Source organism: Elgaria multicarinata, chromosome 3 (genome assembly GCF_023053635.1).
Source record: "Elgaria multicarinata webbii isolate HBS135686 ecotype San Diego chromosome 3, rElgMul1.1.pri, whole genome shotgun sequence".
NCBI lineage: Eukaryota > Metazoa > Chordata > Lepidosauria > Squamata > Anguidae > Elgaria > Elgaria multicarinata.
The window spans coordinates 70,578,705-70,596,299 of NC_086173.1; the positions used below are offsets into that span (position 1 = coordinate 70,578,705).

General features: G+C 39.3%; 1 protein-coding gene across 1 annotated transcript in view; it reads left to right on the plus strand.

Moving 5' to 3' along the window:
• DOCK2 (dedicator of cytokinesis 2) overlaps window positions 1-17,595 on the plus strand; it is a 317,141-nt gene that overhangs the window by 32,697 nt on the left and 266,849 nt on the right. The window contains exons 14-21 of the mRNA XM_063120569.1: window positions 1,190-1,314; window positions 4,194-4,292; window positions 7,264-7,336; window positions 7,435-7,538; window positions 9,752-9,935; window positions 10,034-10,131; window positions 16,209-16,298; window positions 16,781-16,881. Of these exons, the coding sequence (XP_062976639.1) occupies window positions 1,190-1,314; window positions 4,194-4,292; window positions 7,264-7,336; window positions 7,435-7,538; window positions 9,752-9,935; window positions 10,034-10,131; window positions 16,209-16,298; window positions 16,781-16,881 (874 nt within the window). The remainder of the gene's footprint in view (window positions 1-1,189; window positions 1,315-4,193; window positions 4,293-7,263; window positions 7,337-7,434; window positions 7,539-9,751; window positions 9,936-10,033; window positions 10,132-16,208; window positions 16,299-16,780; window positions 16,882-17,595) is intronic.

Sequence of the window (17,595 nt, forward strand, 5' to 3'; positions counted from 1 at the left end):
TCAGATACATTTTAGCCTCTTAGAGACTACACAAAGTAAACATTACAGAACAACAACAGTTATATGGATGGCATTTCTTGACAGTGATATTGCCTTTTGGGACTTTAGAGAACTTCAAGTGTGGTCCATGAATGGTGTAATCCATTGCCTTGAAATATATGAAGACTGAGTTCCAAATGGTTGCTGTAGGTCTGCCAAAGGACTTGTGAGCAGTGTGTGTAGTTTTTATGATTTAGTTGAATTGTCTCCCCCAACTTTGCCATGCTTTTTGCATGGCAAAGTTGGAGAGGGCATTGCAAAGAGGTGAAACTTGTCATTAACTTACCACTGGCATCATCGTGCTTCTCAGAGTCACAGCAGAGCTGTTCCATTTCTTTCCCAGAGACCCCCAGAATAAGAGCAGGAGGCATGGCCCACGCTGATTGCCTTCGCGATCCTGCTGGGGGGTGGGAGTAGCCATCAGGACTTGCAGGAACATGAACGCGGCTGCACTGAGAACCACAAAACAGGCAGAGATTTGGGGGTGGGGTGGTTTCGTGAACTCTTTGACCCCTGTTGATCCTCCTAGTTTTGAGCCAGAAGGTTCAGTCCTATTTTGGACTTCTTTTTCTTAAAGCCATAGGCTCTCATAACAACCCCAAAATATTGCTTTTGAGTCTCTCCTTGGTTTCAAAACATCTTTGCTAAACAGCTGCGTGTGTGTGTGTACTCTTTTAAAAAATGCAAGTCCAAAGCATCTTAAGAACATGATACTAGACCTAAGATGAAATTGTCCCCTGTGCACCCCCCTGAGTTTTGTCCCTTCCAACTTTTACCCCTGCTATCAAGTTTGCTATCGAGTTTCAGCTGTGGTATTTCACTTGGTACTACATGGTACTGACTGCACAATTCTTTGAATCTTACATGGCTTGTCCCCACTTGCTGGTGTGCCTTAGCTATGCTTAACCAGAAGGTGTCATTGCAGGACGAGAATTACATATTGATGTAGAAACAACATTAAGCCCTTTCCTGACAAGAGGATAAAGTCTGATAATAAACATCAAAGTTGAATTTCATCCCCCCCCCATTGCAGTTTCACACTTCAGAATATCACTGAGTATGCAAAGGCATAGCTTTTATGTGTTCTGTTACATTAGCTGCTTGCAGTCCTTTTTATTTTGGCATCTAACTTTCTGCATTTCTTTCATAGGTGATATAAGAAATGACATCTACATTACCTTGCTGTATGGAGACTTGGATAAATATAATAAAACCACTCAGAGAAATGTAGAAGTCAGCACATGTGTCTGTGATGAAGAAGGGAAAGTGATACCAGTAAGTGTTGCTCTGTTACATGCATATTAAAGACGAACAAGTACAACTTTGCCATACCCCATTCCCTAACAACAAATGCCATTTCTGATATGCTTGTGCCGCAGTTCAAATCTATTGGCTAGCATTTGTATAATGATGAATAATACTGCAACCAAAATCTTTGCCCATGGAAATCTGCGCCCATAGGCTTATATTTGCAAAGCATCTTGTCACAATCATGAGCTACATTTTGAGAGATACATCAGAGGAGGGCCCTTCTCAGTATGCCTTCAACAAGAGACATAGTGCATTTAACATCTACAAAAGAGAGGACATTTTCTGTGGTGGAACCCTGACTTTGGAATGCCCTCCCCCTGGAGATCTGCCTGGCACCACTGATATACTCTTTTCAGCACCAGCTTAAAAGTGATTCATTTGCACAGGCATTTTAAAACAAACTTTATTTTTTCCCCAATTTTAAATTCATGTTTATATTTTTTTAGCTGATTGAAATAGCGTTATGCTTCTCGATGTTACTTTTTTGCTGTTTAGATTGTAGATGGTTTTTATTGTATTGTTTTGAGGCCATTTTGAAATCCTTTGGGGGATGAAGACATGTTTTATAAATTTTTCAAATTAAATAAAATAAGAGCAAAACAACATGCTAGCTAGACTTCACATACACAGCTTCAAAATGGTTCGTGTTTAGCTCACCCACTTGCTGATGAATTCCCTAGCTTCTTCTCCCTACTCCTACTTACATGAACCATGTTGCTTGTAAAAGGTATTATTGCTTTGTTACAGGAGTGGAGGTGTTCAATATAGACTGTTGATACATGAAGGTATACTTTATTTGCTTTGAGGCTTTTTGACAGATTTCCAGTATTTCTATAAACAAACTGCTGGCTAGAAAGGACTTCTGTAGCATGGATACTTAAAAATAGAAGTAACAACTTGAGTAAAACAGAATTTGTTCAGCTGCAGAATGAAGGGATACATCCTTTGAGCGTGGGTAGTATTAAAGAGGGGGTAGTGTTCCACATCTATGATGCTAGACTGATATTGCTGAACATCAGTTCATCAAGCTTCTGTGTCGGAGAAACTTGTTCCATTATAAGTTAATCCATATTAATTTGCAAGGGACCCAGCTACTTTATTTATTTATTTATTGCATTTCTATACCGCCCAATAGCTGAAGCTCTCTGGGCAGTTCACAAAACTAAGACAATTCAAAACAAAACAACAGTATAAAACCATAATATGAAATACAATATAAAAGCACAGCCATGATAAAAACAGCAGCAATGCAAAAATACAAATTTAAAATACAAATTTAAAACAGCAAGGTTAAAATTAATTTATAGACTGTTAAAATACTGGGGAGAATAAAAAGGTCTTCACCTGGCGTCTAAAAGAATATAATGTACGTGCCAAGCGAACCTCCTTAGGGAGCTCATTCCACAGCCGGGGTGCCACAACAGAAAAGTGTCTTCTCCTTGTCTATGGTGGGAAGTAAGATCATGACTTCCTGCTCCATCCACAGGTCCATCCATGTGTAGGGTCACCCTTCACATTAGGCAAAATGAAGTGCATAGGGAGTGGGGGTGAGGTATTGGAGGACACAGCTGGAGGACAGCAGTATTGGAGGACACGTCATAATATCTGTGTAATAATTCCACAAATACCTAGTAGACTGAGTAATTAGTTAGAGCAAAAGTAAGACTTCTGGTTCCTGCCTGAGCATAATTAACAACTACTAGCAAACAGAAAGGAAGTGAAACTAAACTAAAGCAACAGCCTTGCTTCTAAGAAGCTGTGTCCAAATTATTATAGGGCATAGTTAGGGTAAGTCGCCAAATTCTGCTGACCTTTTCAGAGTCTCAATTTTAATGGTAAGGAGTGAAACAAAAAGAAAGCTATTGGGAGGGGAAATTGGTAGAAAGACTATACAAAGAAGAAATCTAAAATAGATTTAACAGTGGAATCATTTGTATGTGTGTGTATGGAACTGTTAAGAAAGGGGAAAGGGACAGAAAGGCAATTCTTCAGCAGGATGTAGCTTGCTCAGATCACTCTTACATGCACTTGAAAAACTGATGAATTACACTAGCTAACTGAAATGCAAATGGGTTTACGTTAGTGAATTTTCATTGGTAAGACAGAAAGTATTGTCCTTTTTCTGTGCACCTATACTGATGGGAGAAGCAAAGCATTTCCTATTTGGAAAAAAGAGACCAATACAAGTATGACTTTTCTCAGACAAATGTTGTCTTTTACAGTGCTTCTGTCATGTGGGGATTTTTGTGTACCAGCATTTAAGCCACTAAACAAAATTGCTGTTTTACTCTTATTATTACCTCAGCAAGTATGACTCTTAATACCAGATCCAGGTACTTGGGGCTTCAAGCAAAGTGTCTCCTAGCAGTTGCTCTATGGTTTTACCGGTAATGGGCAGCAGCAGTGGTGATGGCAGGTGTCTGAGAGTCAGATGCCATTTTAAGTTTCGTGCAGGATTTGAAATATTGGGGGAAATAAGAAAAAGCAGCTGACTCACAGCCATCTACTGTATGGTAAAACCAGGCCAAGGAGTCATGGGCAGATGGGTGGCGGGACAACAGTGCCAATTGTTGATGCTGGCCTGATTAATATTTTTATTGTTGCCCTGAGTTATATCAACTTCCCACATAATTTTCAGTGACACATCTTTAGAACAATTTTTGGGTTTCCCTACTTTGAGGCTGTACATTTCCTCTCTCTGGAGGGGCAAGAGACAAGGAACCCAGAGCAGGTTGCATGGATGGCAATATTAAAAACTAAGGAATATAGTTCTGTGATGAAAATATTAGGTACATAAAAACTAAGAAGCTGCATCTCTTATCCCCCCCTTCTGTCTTTGTAAGAATGCAATTTGTTTAGGAGCTGGGGACAAGCCCGTGAGTGAATACAAATCTGTTGTCTACTACCAAGTCAAGCAGCCCCGCTGGATGGAGACATTAAAGGTATGTCAAGGAAAAGCCTTCTTCTTCTTCTTCTTCTTCTTCTTCTTCTTCTTCTTCTTCTTCTTCTTCTTCTTCTTCTTCTTCTTCTTCTTCTTCTTCTCCTCCTCCTCCTCCTCCTCCTCCTCCTCCTCCTCCTCCTCCTCCTCCTCCTCCTAATTATTTATTACATTTGTATACTGCCCCATAGACAAAACTTTCATAAGGTTAAGACACTCAAAAACAATATATAAAAATTAAAAACCACAAAAACATACAATATTCACATACATTTAAAACTTCTATAACAACTTTTTAAAAAACGATGAGCCTAAAAAACACACCCAGGCTCATCACATATTGCTAAATGCCTGGGAGAAAAGTCTTGACCCGGTGCTGAAAAGATAACAATATTGGCGCCAGTCAGGCCTTGTCAGGGAGATCGTTCCACAGTTGTGGGGTGGGCACCACAGAGAAGGCACTCTTTCTTGTTGCTGTCCTCCAAGTTTTCCTTGGAGTAGGCACATGGAAGAAGTCCTTAGATAGTGTTCGGATAGATTCATATCGGGAAAAGGCGTTCTGTCAGGTATTGTGGTCCCAAGCCGTGTAAGGCTTTATTGGTTAAAACAAGCCCCTTGAATCGGGCTCAGAAACATACAGGCAGCCAATGCAAGGTCTTAAATGCTCTTCTCCCCATTTAAAATCTCCTTATAAGTAAGCTAGGGCACTACTGCTTATGCTAAATCAGGGACTCTTGAAAATGTAGCAGAAGAAATGCAAGTCATCAAGGAGCTGCTTGCATTGTTTTGTTGTCAAGAAACAATAGGAGCAATTTTTTTCTTTGAAAAAGTGAACAGTTAACTCACCATGAGCCTACAAACAGACTGGATAGAAATTCAAACAATAATCATTATAAGACTGTGTTTTTTTAATTTTATTTCCTCCCAATTTGTTTCATTATGATGTACCTTCATTTTTTTTAGTATAAGTGTACAATTCAGTAAGTTGAGGAAATAAAGAAAATAACTTTTTCCCCCACCCCAAACCCTCTTACAATTCATTTCCATCTGGTGTGTCCTTGTTAGTGAAGAATCAATAGTCATCTCTGTAGTTTGCATGTAACTTTTAATAAGGAAATTCTTGGAAGGTTGTGATGGAAATAATTACAAAATGGCTGTAGGCTACTAGAAAAGCTTATTGTAAATCTCCCCTTTTAAAGAGAGAGCACTATAGAAAATTACTGTAATAATATGGCTCTTAGGTAGATAATGAGTTTAATTCCATTAAGGTGTTTTGGCAAGAGTAGACAGAGGGCAGCAGGGAGAGAGAAGGCATAATAAAATGCATTCCTGGGTAGTAAAGCACATTTATTTTTCTGTGCTTTCAGATATTTCTAAGCAGTGACCATTTTGTAAATGGTGTACTTTAATGGAAATCCAGATTGAGCTTATAATGAAATATTTGGGGCTTCATTAACAAGCCTTTGGAATCATCCAATTCCAAGTCAAATTCAAATTTGATCCGGCTCCAGCTATTGGGCGGTATAGAAATGTAATAAATAAATAAATAAATAAAATTGAATTGAATTGTAATTGTTCTTTGTTTTTAGCCGTGTATATTTCTATTGTAGTTTTTTTGTTGCACATGGCCTAGATATGTTGTACATGACAGGCAGTATTAAACGAATAATAAGTAATACTCAGCAGCATCTGAACTTACTTCTATGATTAATGAAAATAGTGGGATGGAGCCGGCAAATTGTGAACTTTCCTGGCCCCTCCTTCCCACTGTGGCTGCCTACATCATGTGAAAAGCTTTTACTGAGGATCAGGAAAGTGTTTGAAACAACACGGGATGTCGGTGGGGCGGAGGTGAAATGGGCAGAAACCTGAGTGAAGCACCTTGCATGAGCAGAAGTGCCTTTTCACTCATACAAGGCTCCTTTGTATCCAAGTTTGTGATATCCTGCTTATTTAAAGGATGGTTCAGGCATCAGGAATTTTCTCCATGTAGAGCCACACGGCAGTTCTGGGGTGCACCTGTGCTGAGGATGAAACTTGACTTGGTACCTTCCCCATACTGGCACTGCTCCTTACAAGGATTTGCATGAGCATGTGTGGTGTCCTTTTCTGGTATCGCTATAATGTGAATCATCCTCACAGAGTGGCAGCTGTATCTGGGGATGGATCAGGTCAGATGTTTGTTCATCTTCATGGCTGCACCTCTGGGAATGGCTAGGCTGCTGCTTTCAAAGGAATTTTCATTTGAATTGGCCCTCTGTTTCTACATCTGTAGATCATTTTATTGCTCAACGTTTCCTTCTCTATTAATCTAATCCACACACAATTTAAAAAGCAAAGAATGCAGGTTGCCTACATGTATTAGAAGATGCTTTAGACAGTTTCGGGGACTTCAGAGCAAGCCCTTTAATGCATCCATGACTTAAGTGATGTTATCTTATTCAGTGGCTGATTTGACAGATACATATAAGAAGGTGTATGGAATAGTGGTTTCATCTGTGGTGTGAATCAGCATGAATATGTAAAAAACTCCTTCAAAGGCATATACCCTGGCATTTGATGATGCAATAGCAACTAAGGAGTTTTATTTGGCAAATAATAAAAGTTAGGCCCTGAAAATCTGGAATCTCATTTGACAAATAATAAAATACATGCTCTGAAAAATTGCAGCAGAGCATCACATTAGACCATTATGTGTAAATGGCCAACAGTGAGAAGGACAGCATGTCTCTAGCCATGGGCAGGATCTACACTACACTGTTGGGGCCCATGACACATTCTATCTACCATTTTCAAACCACTTTCAAAATATTATGTCCTGCTTGGTGTAGTTCTTGGTTATATCCTGCCATGGTTACATGTTGGCTTTTGGTAGTCCTAGCTCAGAACTACTGGCAGACCTTTCCTCCTTGTATTCATCTTATTCTTTTACTTTGCAGCTAGCTCTTTGTTTCATATGCCATTTCTTTCAATAGGTAGCACTCCCCATTGAGGACATGCAAAGAATTCACTTGCGCTTTACGTTCAAACATCGGTCATCTCAGGAGTGTAAGTAACCCACTTCATTTTTGTTTCAATAAGCAAAATTAGGTAAGTTGATCTCTTTTAGAAAATAATAATAATACACCAAATTTTGTATTGTGCAGCTAAAGACAAAGGAGAAAAGAATTTTGCAATGGCCTTTGTGAAGTTAATGAAGGAAGATGGGACAACTTTACTAGATGGTTTTCATGACCTGGCAGTTCTAAAGGTATAATCTTGTAGTTTACCATGTTGACTTTCATTCTGCTTTGCGTAATCCAGTGACAACCCCTTATTGGTTATCAAAATATTACACTCCCATTCTCAAAGCAGCCCAAGACTTACTCAGTTATTCCCATAGCAATGTAATGTTGTGATATGCATGCATAATCCATCTCCTCCAAAGCTTGAGGTAGGTTGCCATACTGAAAATAACATTACCTGTTCTATGATTACATGTCAGTAGAGTGGCCAGCTTATGATTTTTTTAAAAAAAATGCTGGTGCTTGGGAAGGCTAAGCGGTGGGACTTGGAGATTTTTAGGAGGCGCTGGAAGCAATGAAAAATTGGTCCTGGTTGACCTCCAAAGGTAGGGAATTCCATAGGAAGGGGGCCACCACACTGAAGGCTCTTCTCCTGGTGAACTCCAATTGGACCAGAGGTCCATGTGGAACCACCAAGAATATGTCCTCAGGTGACCTCAATGACCAGGGAGGTTGGTAAGGGAGAAGGCATTATCTCAGATAGCCTGATCCCAAGTTTTTTTAGGATTTTGTACATTAGTATTAGAACTTAAACCTGGCCTGGTAGCAAATAGGGGTGCTTCAAAGATTACCCACCTTGCACCCTGGTAGCAAATAGGCAACCAGTGCAGTTCCCTCAGCAAAGGAGTTGCTCGCTGAAAAGGAGCAGTTTCTGACAGCAGCCGAGCTGCTGTATTCTACACTACCTACAGCTTCCAGAGCAGCTTTAAGGGCAGTCCCACATAGAGCGCATTGCGGTAATCCAGCCTTGAGGTTACTAATGCCTGTACCACCATGGCCAAGTACAACATAAAACGAATATAAAATATAGAAGCTTAAACCTACAGTATAAAAATACAACATTTGTTCCAGGAAGACTTCCTTTAACGACCAGCCGTAGTTTTATTTGCACTTTTCTTTTAAAAATGTACTTTTAATGAGTTTTATTCTGTTTTATTCTTTTATTCTATTTGTCCACCACTTGAAAATTCTTGAATGGGGAGTAGTATATAAATATTGTAAATAAATCAGAACAAACCTAGCAGCAATGCAGAGATTTAAAAAACAGTAAAAGAATTTAAAGAACAAACCTAAAAGACTCTAATACTAAAATGCTGGGAAAATAAAAAAGGTCTTTACCTGGTGCCAGAAAGAGCACAATGTAGGTGCCATGCGAACCTCTCTAGGGAGCTCATTCTACAGCTTGGGTGCCACAGCAGAAAAGGCCCTTTTCCTGATAGCCACCCACCTCATTTCCTTTGGCAGGGGCATCTGGAGAAGGACCCCTGAAGATGATGTTACATTTAATTTAGTTCTATTTGTATTTAATTCTGTCATCTTTTTTAATATGAAATATTTCTATATTACTTTACTACTAAAAACATAATATCTAAAGACGATTACAAAATTCAACATAAAATAACAGTAAAAGCATAATATTTTTTTTAAAACATACAACAGTAAAAATAACATGAAGCAGACAATAAAAACAGTAATCAATCACCATTAACAGACTTTGAAAATAAAGTGATTGACCTAACTCCTAAATGATAGAAACACTGGTGACAGCATACTGGGAATTGTAGGACTTTTTTTTCTGTTTGTCAATTTGAATGACAACCTGGCAGCTGTTGCCCAAATAACTGAAATTAATCATTGTGATTCCCTTTTGGAAAACAATATAGGGTTAGGGTTAGAAACATCTTCTAGTTTCTTCGAAGAGAAAACAAGAAGAGCTGTGGAAAACAGACCTTGCCATGGTGGTGACGCATAATCTGGTTACATCCAGATTGGATGACTAAAATGCACACTACTTTGTGGGTGCCTTTAGTTCAGAATTTTCAGTTGGTTCAGAACGTGGCACCAAGAATGCTAGTAGGGGCTGAGCATTCAAAACATACGACATCAATTCTGTACCAGTTACACTGGCTGTCTCTTGTTTCCTGGGCCGGATCTACACTATTGCTTTAAAGCACTTTAAAGCAGTAGTGTAGATCTGGCCCTGGTTAATTTAAAGTACTATTTTTGGACTGGGAAAAGAAAATTAAAACATTTTTTAAAAAAGTTCTTTAGAACATTGCACATGAGTCTGTAGTCTTCTTTGGGTTATGTCCCCGTCCAATGCTGGAAATGTGGAAGAGTGTGGCTCTGTATAAATGTAAATAATTCCAGTGATTCTCACCCATGTCTTGTTTTCAAGGGGGATAGTAAGAAAATGGAAGATGCCAGCTCTTACTTGAGCCTCCCTTCCCTACGCCATCACGTAGAACCTAGAAGCTCAACCTTAAGTCGGAGTTCAAGCAGTGTAGGAGGGCTCTCAATAAGCTCAAGAGATTCCTTTGCTATTTCAACTCTTGTTTGTTCGACCAAGCTAACTCAAAATGGTAAGAGGATAAGCTTCTGACAAAAGTATTTATGTTGCACTTGAAAGGTAATCTCACTCTCTTTCCGTGCCTGAATTTATTCCTGCTCTTCTCTGCAGTGGGTTTGCTGGGCCTTTTGAAGTGGCGCATGAAGCCAGAGCTTTTGCAGGAAAACTTAGAAAAACTGAAGATTGTGGATGGTGAAGAAATTGTGAAGGTATATCTTGTTCAGTGATGCTATTAAAGACACAGTAGTGTAATTTAAAGTTTGGGACTTTCTAAAGAGCAAGAAACTGTGAATAATGTTTTCCTCCCAGATGACTATCATTGCTGCTGTTTTTTTTTTTTTTTTTGGTAGAGCATCTGGCATGTTGCTCACCTTAACAATTTACAGTAGAATTGTGATCTGTGATTTCAACACATCATTATTTGTCCATCTTTAAGTGTATTCGTTAAACAAAAAACCTACGGTTTACAAAACAATATTAAGGCTCTACATTTTTCAACCAAGCACCAAAAAGCAGGGAAATTGGGAGTTAAGGCTCACAAGCTTTAATGCCACATCCTCCCTAAGGAGGCAGAAAGTGCCAGTGAAATTCTCATTCTCCCAAAGCAGATAAACCATGAGGACAGGATGGAGAATAGGATATGCAGAGGTGACTGTGAGGTTGTGGAAAACTAATGACAAACAACTTAGGGCTACCTACTCTTTTTTTTGTTTAGAGCAGCCCTTCCCAAACCAGGTGCCCTCCAAGGTGTTGTACTACAACTCCCATCATTGCATCACCAGCCTATGTTTTCAGTGTCATTTTGATTCAGAGAGGTTTTTTCTTTCTTTTGTACTTTAAACTGCCATCCTTTCCTCAATCTTTCACCATTCTTCTTGAAATTTTCAGGATATGTAAAACCATCATTTCTTTCTGGCACATGTAAATTTCAGCAAGATTGTTGAAACATTTTCAATTTTATGAACATTAGAATGACCCACCCCTCAATTATTGCTTTATAATGGCGGAATGCAGAATCTACTCATCGTCCTTAACTACATGGACACTACAGTGTCCATGTAATACACTGCACATCATTCAATTTAGAAAGAACTGTCTTTATAAAATGCCTTGGTATGAAACATTGTGTCATCCCTTGGTTCCTCATGGGATTACTGTTTCCTAGCGAGACAAATTAGAAAACCTAGTGCTATTCCTCAAATTCTTCCCAAAATTCGTATAAGAAACATTAGCAATTTTGTTGATTTGGTTTTCTTGCCATTGCTTAAACTGACATGGTTTTCTCTCAGTAGTCTGCATTTCTGTTATATGCTAAGTGGGAAAGAGTAGTCCCTTGAGAATGGCTCAGAAATAGCCTAAGATGGCTAACTGAGTAGAGGCAAAGGGCATGCTATCTACTTCAGTAATGTAGTCATGTTTTCTTTTTCTAAGGCATGCAGCCTTACTTTATTCAGAATTTTTGGATCATGCCCATCTTCCAATTCTGAAACTCGGACAAACCCATGACATTCTGCTGCCTGAGTCAAAGGACAAGATTCCCCTCCTCCGTTCCACCTACCAAAGCTGACTGGACTGGTGGTTGGATATTACTTCAACACTGCTGATGGGACAGCATCCTCCACCTCACTGAGAGCAGCAGGCTAGCTTAGGAGGTGCAGGGCAGGTTGCTTGGAAGACCCAGCCCTATCATTGGGGAACAGTCAAGCGGCTGCCAGCATCTGCTTCACATCATCCAACATCTGCTACCTGAGGCAACTATCTCACTCTGCCAAATGGTAGAGCCAGCCCTGTTGGAACACAGCAGAGCTAACAACCAAAGATATTAAAACAGCCATAAAAATAAGCATCACAACATTTATATTAAAACACTACAAAACAGCTATGATAAATGTTCTAGGATTGCAACTAACACACTCAAGATCAACATTTAAATGCCTGAACAAAAGCATATGATGCCTTTAGGAAGGCTAAGTTTCTTTGACAAGGTCTACCTAATCACCAAGAAATTCTCCACAGGCCTAGGCATCCCTGGATATAATAGTTATTGAAGCCAACATCTTATATGCCTATACAACATGGTATGGCAGTTTTGGCCTTAGACATTTTCTAGAGGACATTTTAGGGTGGGACAGTGAGTATTTTGGCCAGGTCTGCCATAGGCCCCACAGCAACAGCAGACCAAACAGGGTTTGCCAGACTCAAGTCAGCTGGGAAAGCCTTCATTAATTCCACCTGCCTCAGCTCTCCCAATGTGGTCACAGGAGGGGGAACAGGAAGCTACCTATACCCCTCCATCTAGGTCTGGCTGAGGATAGTCCTGCCTTTCCCTAAGTAGATCTGAAATACTTGGCTCTAGTCAGTGAGGAACATTTACATTGCATCAGAGCTGTTAATGGGAATATCTTTACAGTTTCCTAGTGAGGGAAAGGAATGATTTTTATTGGAGGCTGGACTCAGTTTTTTGCTGAGTGAATAAACTTAAGATCCATGCATTTAACTGTCATGTGCCTGCTACTTGGATTTTAGCATCTAGTTTTTAGATGAATTTGATTTGCCTGTTTTATTCATTTTAAGCTTGTTTCTGACTATTTGGCTCCTGTTACTTCTTATTACAGTTTTTAGTGATCGTGACTTCTAAAACCCAAGCATACAGTATCTTGTAATACTGTATGCTTGGATTGTAATTTCTAGGACTTTTACCTTTCATATTAACATCTTGAATGCACATTGAATTTTTATACCTAAGAGCACTTTAACTGTGTAATCCTTTAACTGAATAAATATGTTCTTGGGAAACTGTGATTATAATCGGGGGGGGGGGGGAGGCAGGGGCACCCTTGTATCAGTTATTACATGTAGTAGTAGATATGGTATTGGGGAGTCAGAAAAGCCAGGTGAGGGATGGGGGCGGTCAGAGAGGCGATCTCTCTCCTGCTCTCTGGCCTTTCGACCAATCTCAGTGTTCTTGGTTGTCCTGCTAGCCTTCCCTCAGCCCTGTTGCTATTGGTGCTGAAAGCAAGATTAGTCAATAATAGAGTCACAATAACTCATTACTAGATCATGGGTGAGTGGGCAGAACTGGCTTGTATCACTGAAACTTGATTGGATGAAGTAGATGGGGTTGATCTCTCTTAATGGTATCCACTTGGGTGCTCAGCTGAACACCAGCATAGGCCAGAGGGCTGGTGATGTAGCATAGCAGTGTTCTATAAGAATTCCATCTCCCACTCTGGGCTTCCTGTCTAGATTATTATTATTTATTTATTTATTTATTTATATAGCACCATCAATGTACATGGTGCTGTACAGAGTAAAACAATAAAATAGCAAAACCCTGCCGCATAGGCTTACATTCTAATAAAATCATAATAAAACAATAAGAAGGGGAAGAGAATGCACCAAACAGGCACAGGGTAGAGTAAAACTAACAGTATAAAAGTCAGAACAAAATCAAGTTTTAAAAGCTTTAGAAAAAAGAAAAGTTTTTAGCTGAGCATTAAAAGCTGCGATTGAACTTGTAGTTCTCAAATGTTCTGGAAGAGCGTTCCAGGTGTAAGGGGCAGCAGAAGAAAATGGACAAAGCTGAGCAAGGGAAGTAGAGACCCTTGGGCAGGTGAGAAATATGGCATTAGAGGAGCGAAGAGCACGAGTGGGGCAATAGTGTGAGATGAGAGAGGAAAGATAGGAAGGAGCTAGACAGTGAAAAGCTTTGTAGGTCAACAGGAGAAGTTTATATTGGATTCTGGAGTGAATTGGAAGCCAATGAAGAGATTTCAGAAGTGGAGTAACATGGTCAGAGCGGTAAGCCAAGAAGATGATCTTAGCAGCAGAGTGGTGAACAGAAACCAACGAACTGATGTGAGAAGAAGGAAGGCCAGTGAGAAGAAGGTTGCAGTAGTCCAACCGAGAAATAACCAATGCATGAACAAGAGTCTTGGCAGAAGAGACAGACAAAAATGATCGAATACTGGCAATATTATACAGGAAAAAATGACAGGATTTAGCTACTAAATTAGATCCAGATTGAAGTGTGTGCAACACAAGATGCAAAATCGGGACACAGCAGAGATTCTGCTGGTGTACAAGCAACTATACAACTGTCCCAACATGTCATCAGCTCAACTCATGTAGCTGGGCACACATATTTTCAAATAAAAGAAAACAGTTTTAGAAATGCCAAGCATTTCTAACCTGCATGTTGCTCCTCTATGCTGACTGTGCTCTCCCAAACCATGCGTCCTGCCCTAGTGAAGCTCTTTTTTCTCAGATTGGCCTCAATGCTGAAAGCAGCTAAAGCTGCGTGTGCGTAAAATACTGCAAGGAGAGGCAGTAGCATTACTGTACAGCAAGTATAATTCATTTTCTCTTGATCTGAAGCTTCACACAAATATTCTTCTGGGACACTCACCTTGATTAAAGTAGAATCAGCAAGCTGCTGCTTTAGCACTCCCCAAACTTATCAAAATTCCAGGCATGGCAGTTTGTAACAATCATAGATCCCTTGATTCAAGACTTTACACTTTAATGCATGATTACCTCATAGTAAGCATAACACCAAGGCCAATTTGAAAGGCGACTTGCCTTTACCGGAACAAATGAAAAAAAGAAAGAAAGATGCTTATATAGGTGTACAGATAATAAAAGCCACCAATTATCTTCCTTTTTCTGTTAATGTACATGAACATTATATTAATCTCTGAGCACAAGTTGAGTGTAGCCTAACTTGGGAAATATTTGTGTTAGTGGTATGGTTTATTTCTCCTTATGAAAATGAGTGCAAGTTATTTTGCTGTGAATAACTTATGTACTCCAGGCTGTGACTATGGAAACTAGGGAATACATGTTTCCATGAAAAAAAAAAGTTGCATGAATGCTAGGATTTAAGGAGCACTGAGGAAGAGGGCAAAATTGTAAACCGTTATTCTTCTGAGTGCAAACTGCTGCTTAATGGGCTTAAAAACAAGCTGAAATGGGCCAGGTTGTTCTATAAGGACTGTTTCTTGTGTTTCTGCATTTGAAACTCCTATTCTGTCCCCTGTGAATAAAAAACAAAACAAAACTAAACAGATGTCTTAATATTTTCTTAGCATTGCGCTAATATTAAGGGTATTAGTGCATTTCATATTCTATTCCCCACCCCTGGGAATTTTCCTGTGCCGAAAGTTCAGAGTACCATATAGCTTGCATATTTTTTGTTTATTTTTTATTTATTATTGCATTTATATCCCACCTTTTTTTCCTCCAATGAACCCAAGGTGGCATACATCCTCAACCTCCTCTCCATTTTATAAAAAGCATCCATTCATCTCCTGACGATCTTCATGGTTTTGACACCCATTTCATTAAACTGTAGTGGAAGAACTTCTTTTGGAGAAATAAAAGTTTTTGTCATTCTCTATACTGCCTTTCTGTCTATAGAACACTGCAGCCTCTTCTAAACTTGAATCCCAAGGTGTTGTTGAACTACAACTTCCATGATCTCCAGCTATTATAGCCAGAAATGATGGGAGTGGCAGACCAACAACATCTGAGAAAGTCTGGAACAGAGATTCACAACTGGCAACCCAATGGCTGACCCTTCCTCTCATCTATGTTTCATGACACATTATGGAAGGAAGGAGATCTGAGCTGGTGAAAGTGGAAGGAAGAATCTTCTTCATGTTGGCATGTTCCACTCTATCCTTCCCCACTTGGCTAGGAATCTAGGTAACAATAGAAACTGAGCTCTGGCATGTTACTATCTTACTATCTCCCCGTCCCTTTTTATGTTTTAAATATCTTGATAGGGGTACAACACCGCCTTATACCATCAGGCCACTTTGGATCGGAAAGGTGGTACTCCCCATTGTCTAAATTATTCCTCATTCATACTTGCCCACCTTTAAAAACAATTGTAGACCAAAGCTTTAGAGTCTCTAAGATATAAGGACCTGTGTTACAATACAACTTGGAAAAATCACAGATAAAACTCAGGAAAAAGGAAATGTAATCCACAAGCAATGTTTAGCATTAAAAACACCATGATAACCACTCCTGTGCTTTGTTTCAATTAAATGATTGTAATGACCAAAATAAATCTTCAAAGATGTGGTGAAGGTCCAGGTGACAGGCCTAGAGGGATGGATCCTTTGAGGCCTGAAGCACTCTCCCTGAGGTGGGGTGGAAGGTTTTCCACTTAAAGGAACTCATTTTTGTTTTTGTTTTTTAGGAATCTTTATCCTGTCACAGAGCCAAAGTGATTAAACTGTTAGTTCACTTTTTTCATTCCTTCTTTTCCTTTCTTTAGTTCCTCCAAGACACTTTAGATGCCCTGTTTAATATCATGATGGAACATTCTCACAGTGATGCATATGACATCCTTGTCTTTGATGCACTGGTAAGGATTACAGTACTAAATACTACAGATATATTTGGTGCCCTTTCCCTCCGCTGTTCATTAACCTTAATCTGTGGGCTATGTTTGAGGAAACTACTCACTATAGGGATAAGGCACTGCCCACAACTGAAATAGCTTTAGGATTGCAAACACAGATGTGTTATATCCCTGAAGAAGGAACATTTGGCTTTAGCTAATACAGGCTTCTCCAACTTTGTGTCCTTCAGATGTGTTGGACTCCAGTTCCCAGCACATGAGATTGGCACATCTGGAAGGCAAGAGGTTGGAGAAGGCTAAGCTAATAGATATATTACCTGGTAGGGTTTTTTTAAAAAATGTTTTTTATTTTATTTTTACGAGCTCATTGTAAACTTCAGCTTTTAAAGAGTTGTTTTCTTTAAAAAGCGCACACCAAAGTTTGTAATTTATGCTTCCATTTTTCGGCAGTAGGTGAAAACACTAATCCTACTAATCTGTTACAGATTTATATAATAGGACTCATTGCAGACAGGAAATTTCAGCATTTCAACACTGTCCTGGAGGCTTACATACAGCAACACTTCAGTGCGACTTTAGCCTACAAGTAAGTTTATTACATAGTTTGTGTCATTATGGAGAAAAGTCATGTGTAGATCACATACTTTGCATGGAGAAGGTCCCAGACTCAGTCCCTGGTATCTCCATATAAAATGTTCTTGGCAGGGAATGGCATCTTCCTGAGACTTTGGAAAGCTGTTGTCAGTCGTAGGAGACATTCTCCAAGAGACAATACTCTCATTCTCTCTCATTTTCCAATACTTCCATTTGCAAATAGTCCCATTCTCCAAGAATTTGGAGCACTGTTGTCAGTCGTAGGAGACAATACTCTCATTCTCTAGGTGCTCGCTAGATATTTTGGATTACAATTCCCATCATGCTTGACCATTGGCTATATTGACTGGGGTTGACATAGTAAAGCTCCAGGTGACAAATAAAACTGTTGATGGGTCCTTCTTCCCTTTCTGAGGACACTGTGAAAGTCTCAAAATTTGGTTTACGCTAAGGTGTCATAAGCAGTGATTTGGAATAAGACCACCTATTCAAATGCTTGTTGGTATAATTCTATAGTCTTGTTGAGATGACTTATACATAGAGACATTTGCCTTCCACATATGTGTATAAACTGTGTAATATGTTTCTGAATGTTTCCTTAAATTGCTTTAAATAAGTGAAATTTCTAACTTTTTTAGAATATGGGGTGGATTCAGATTGAATTAGTTTACGCTAAGGTCCTATTGAAATTAATAGGAAAGTTTAG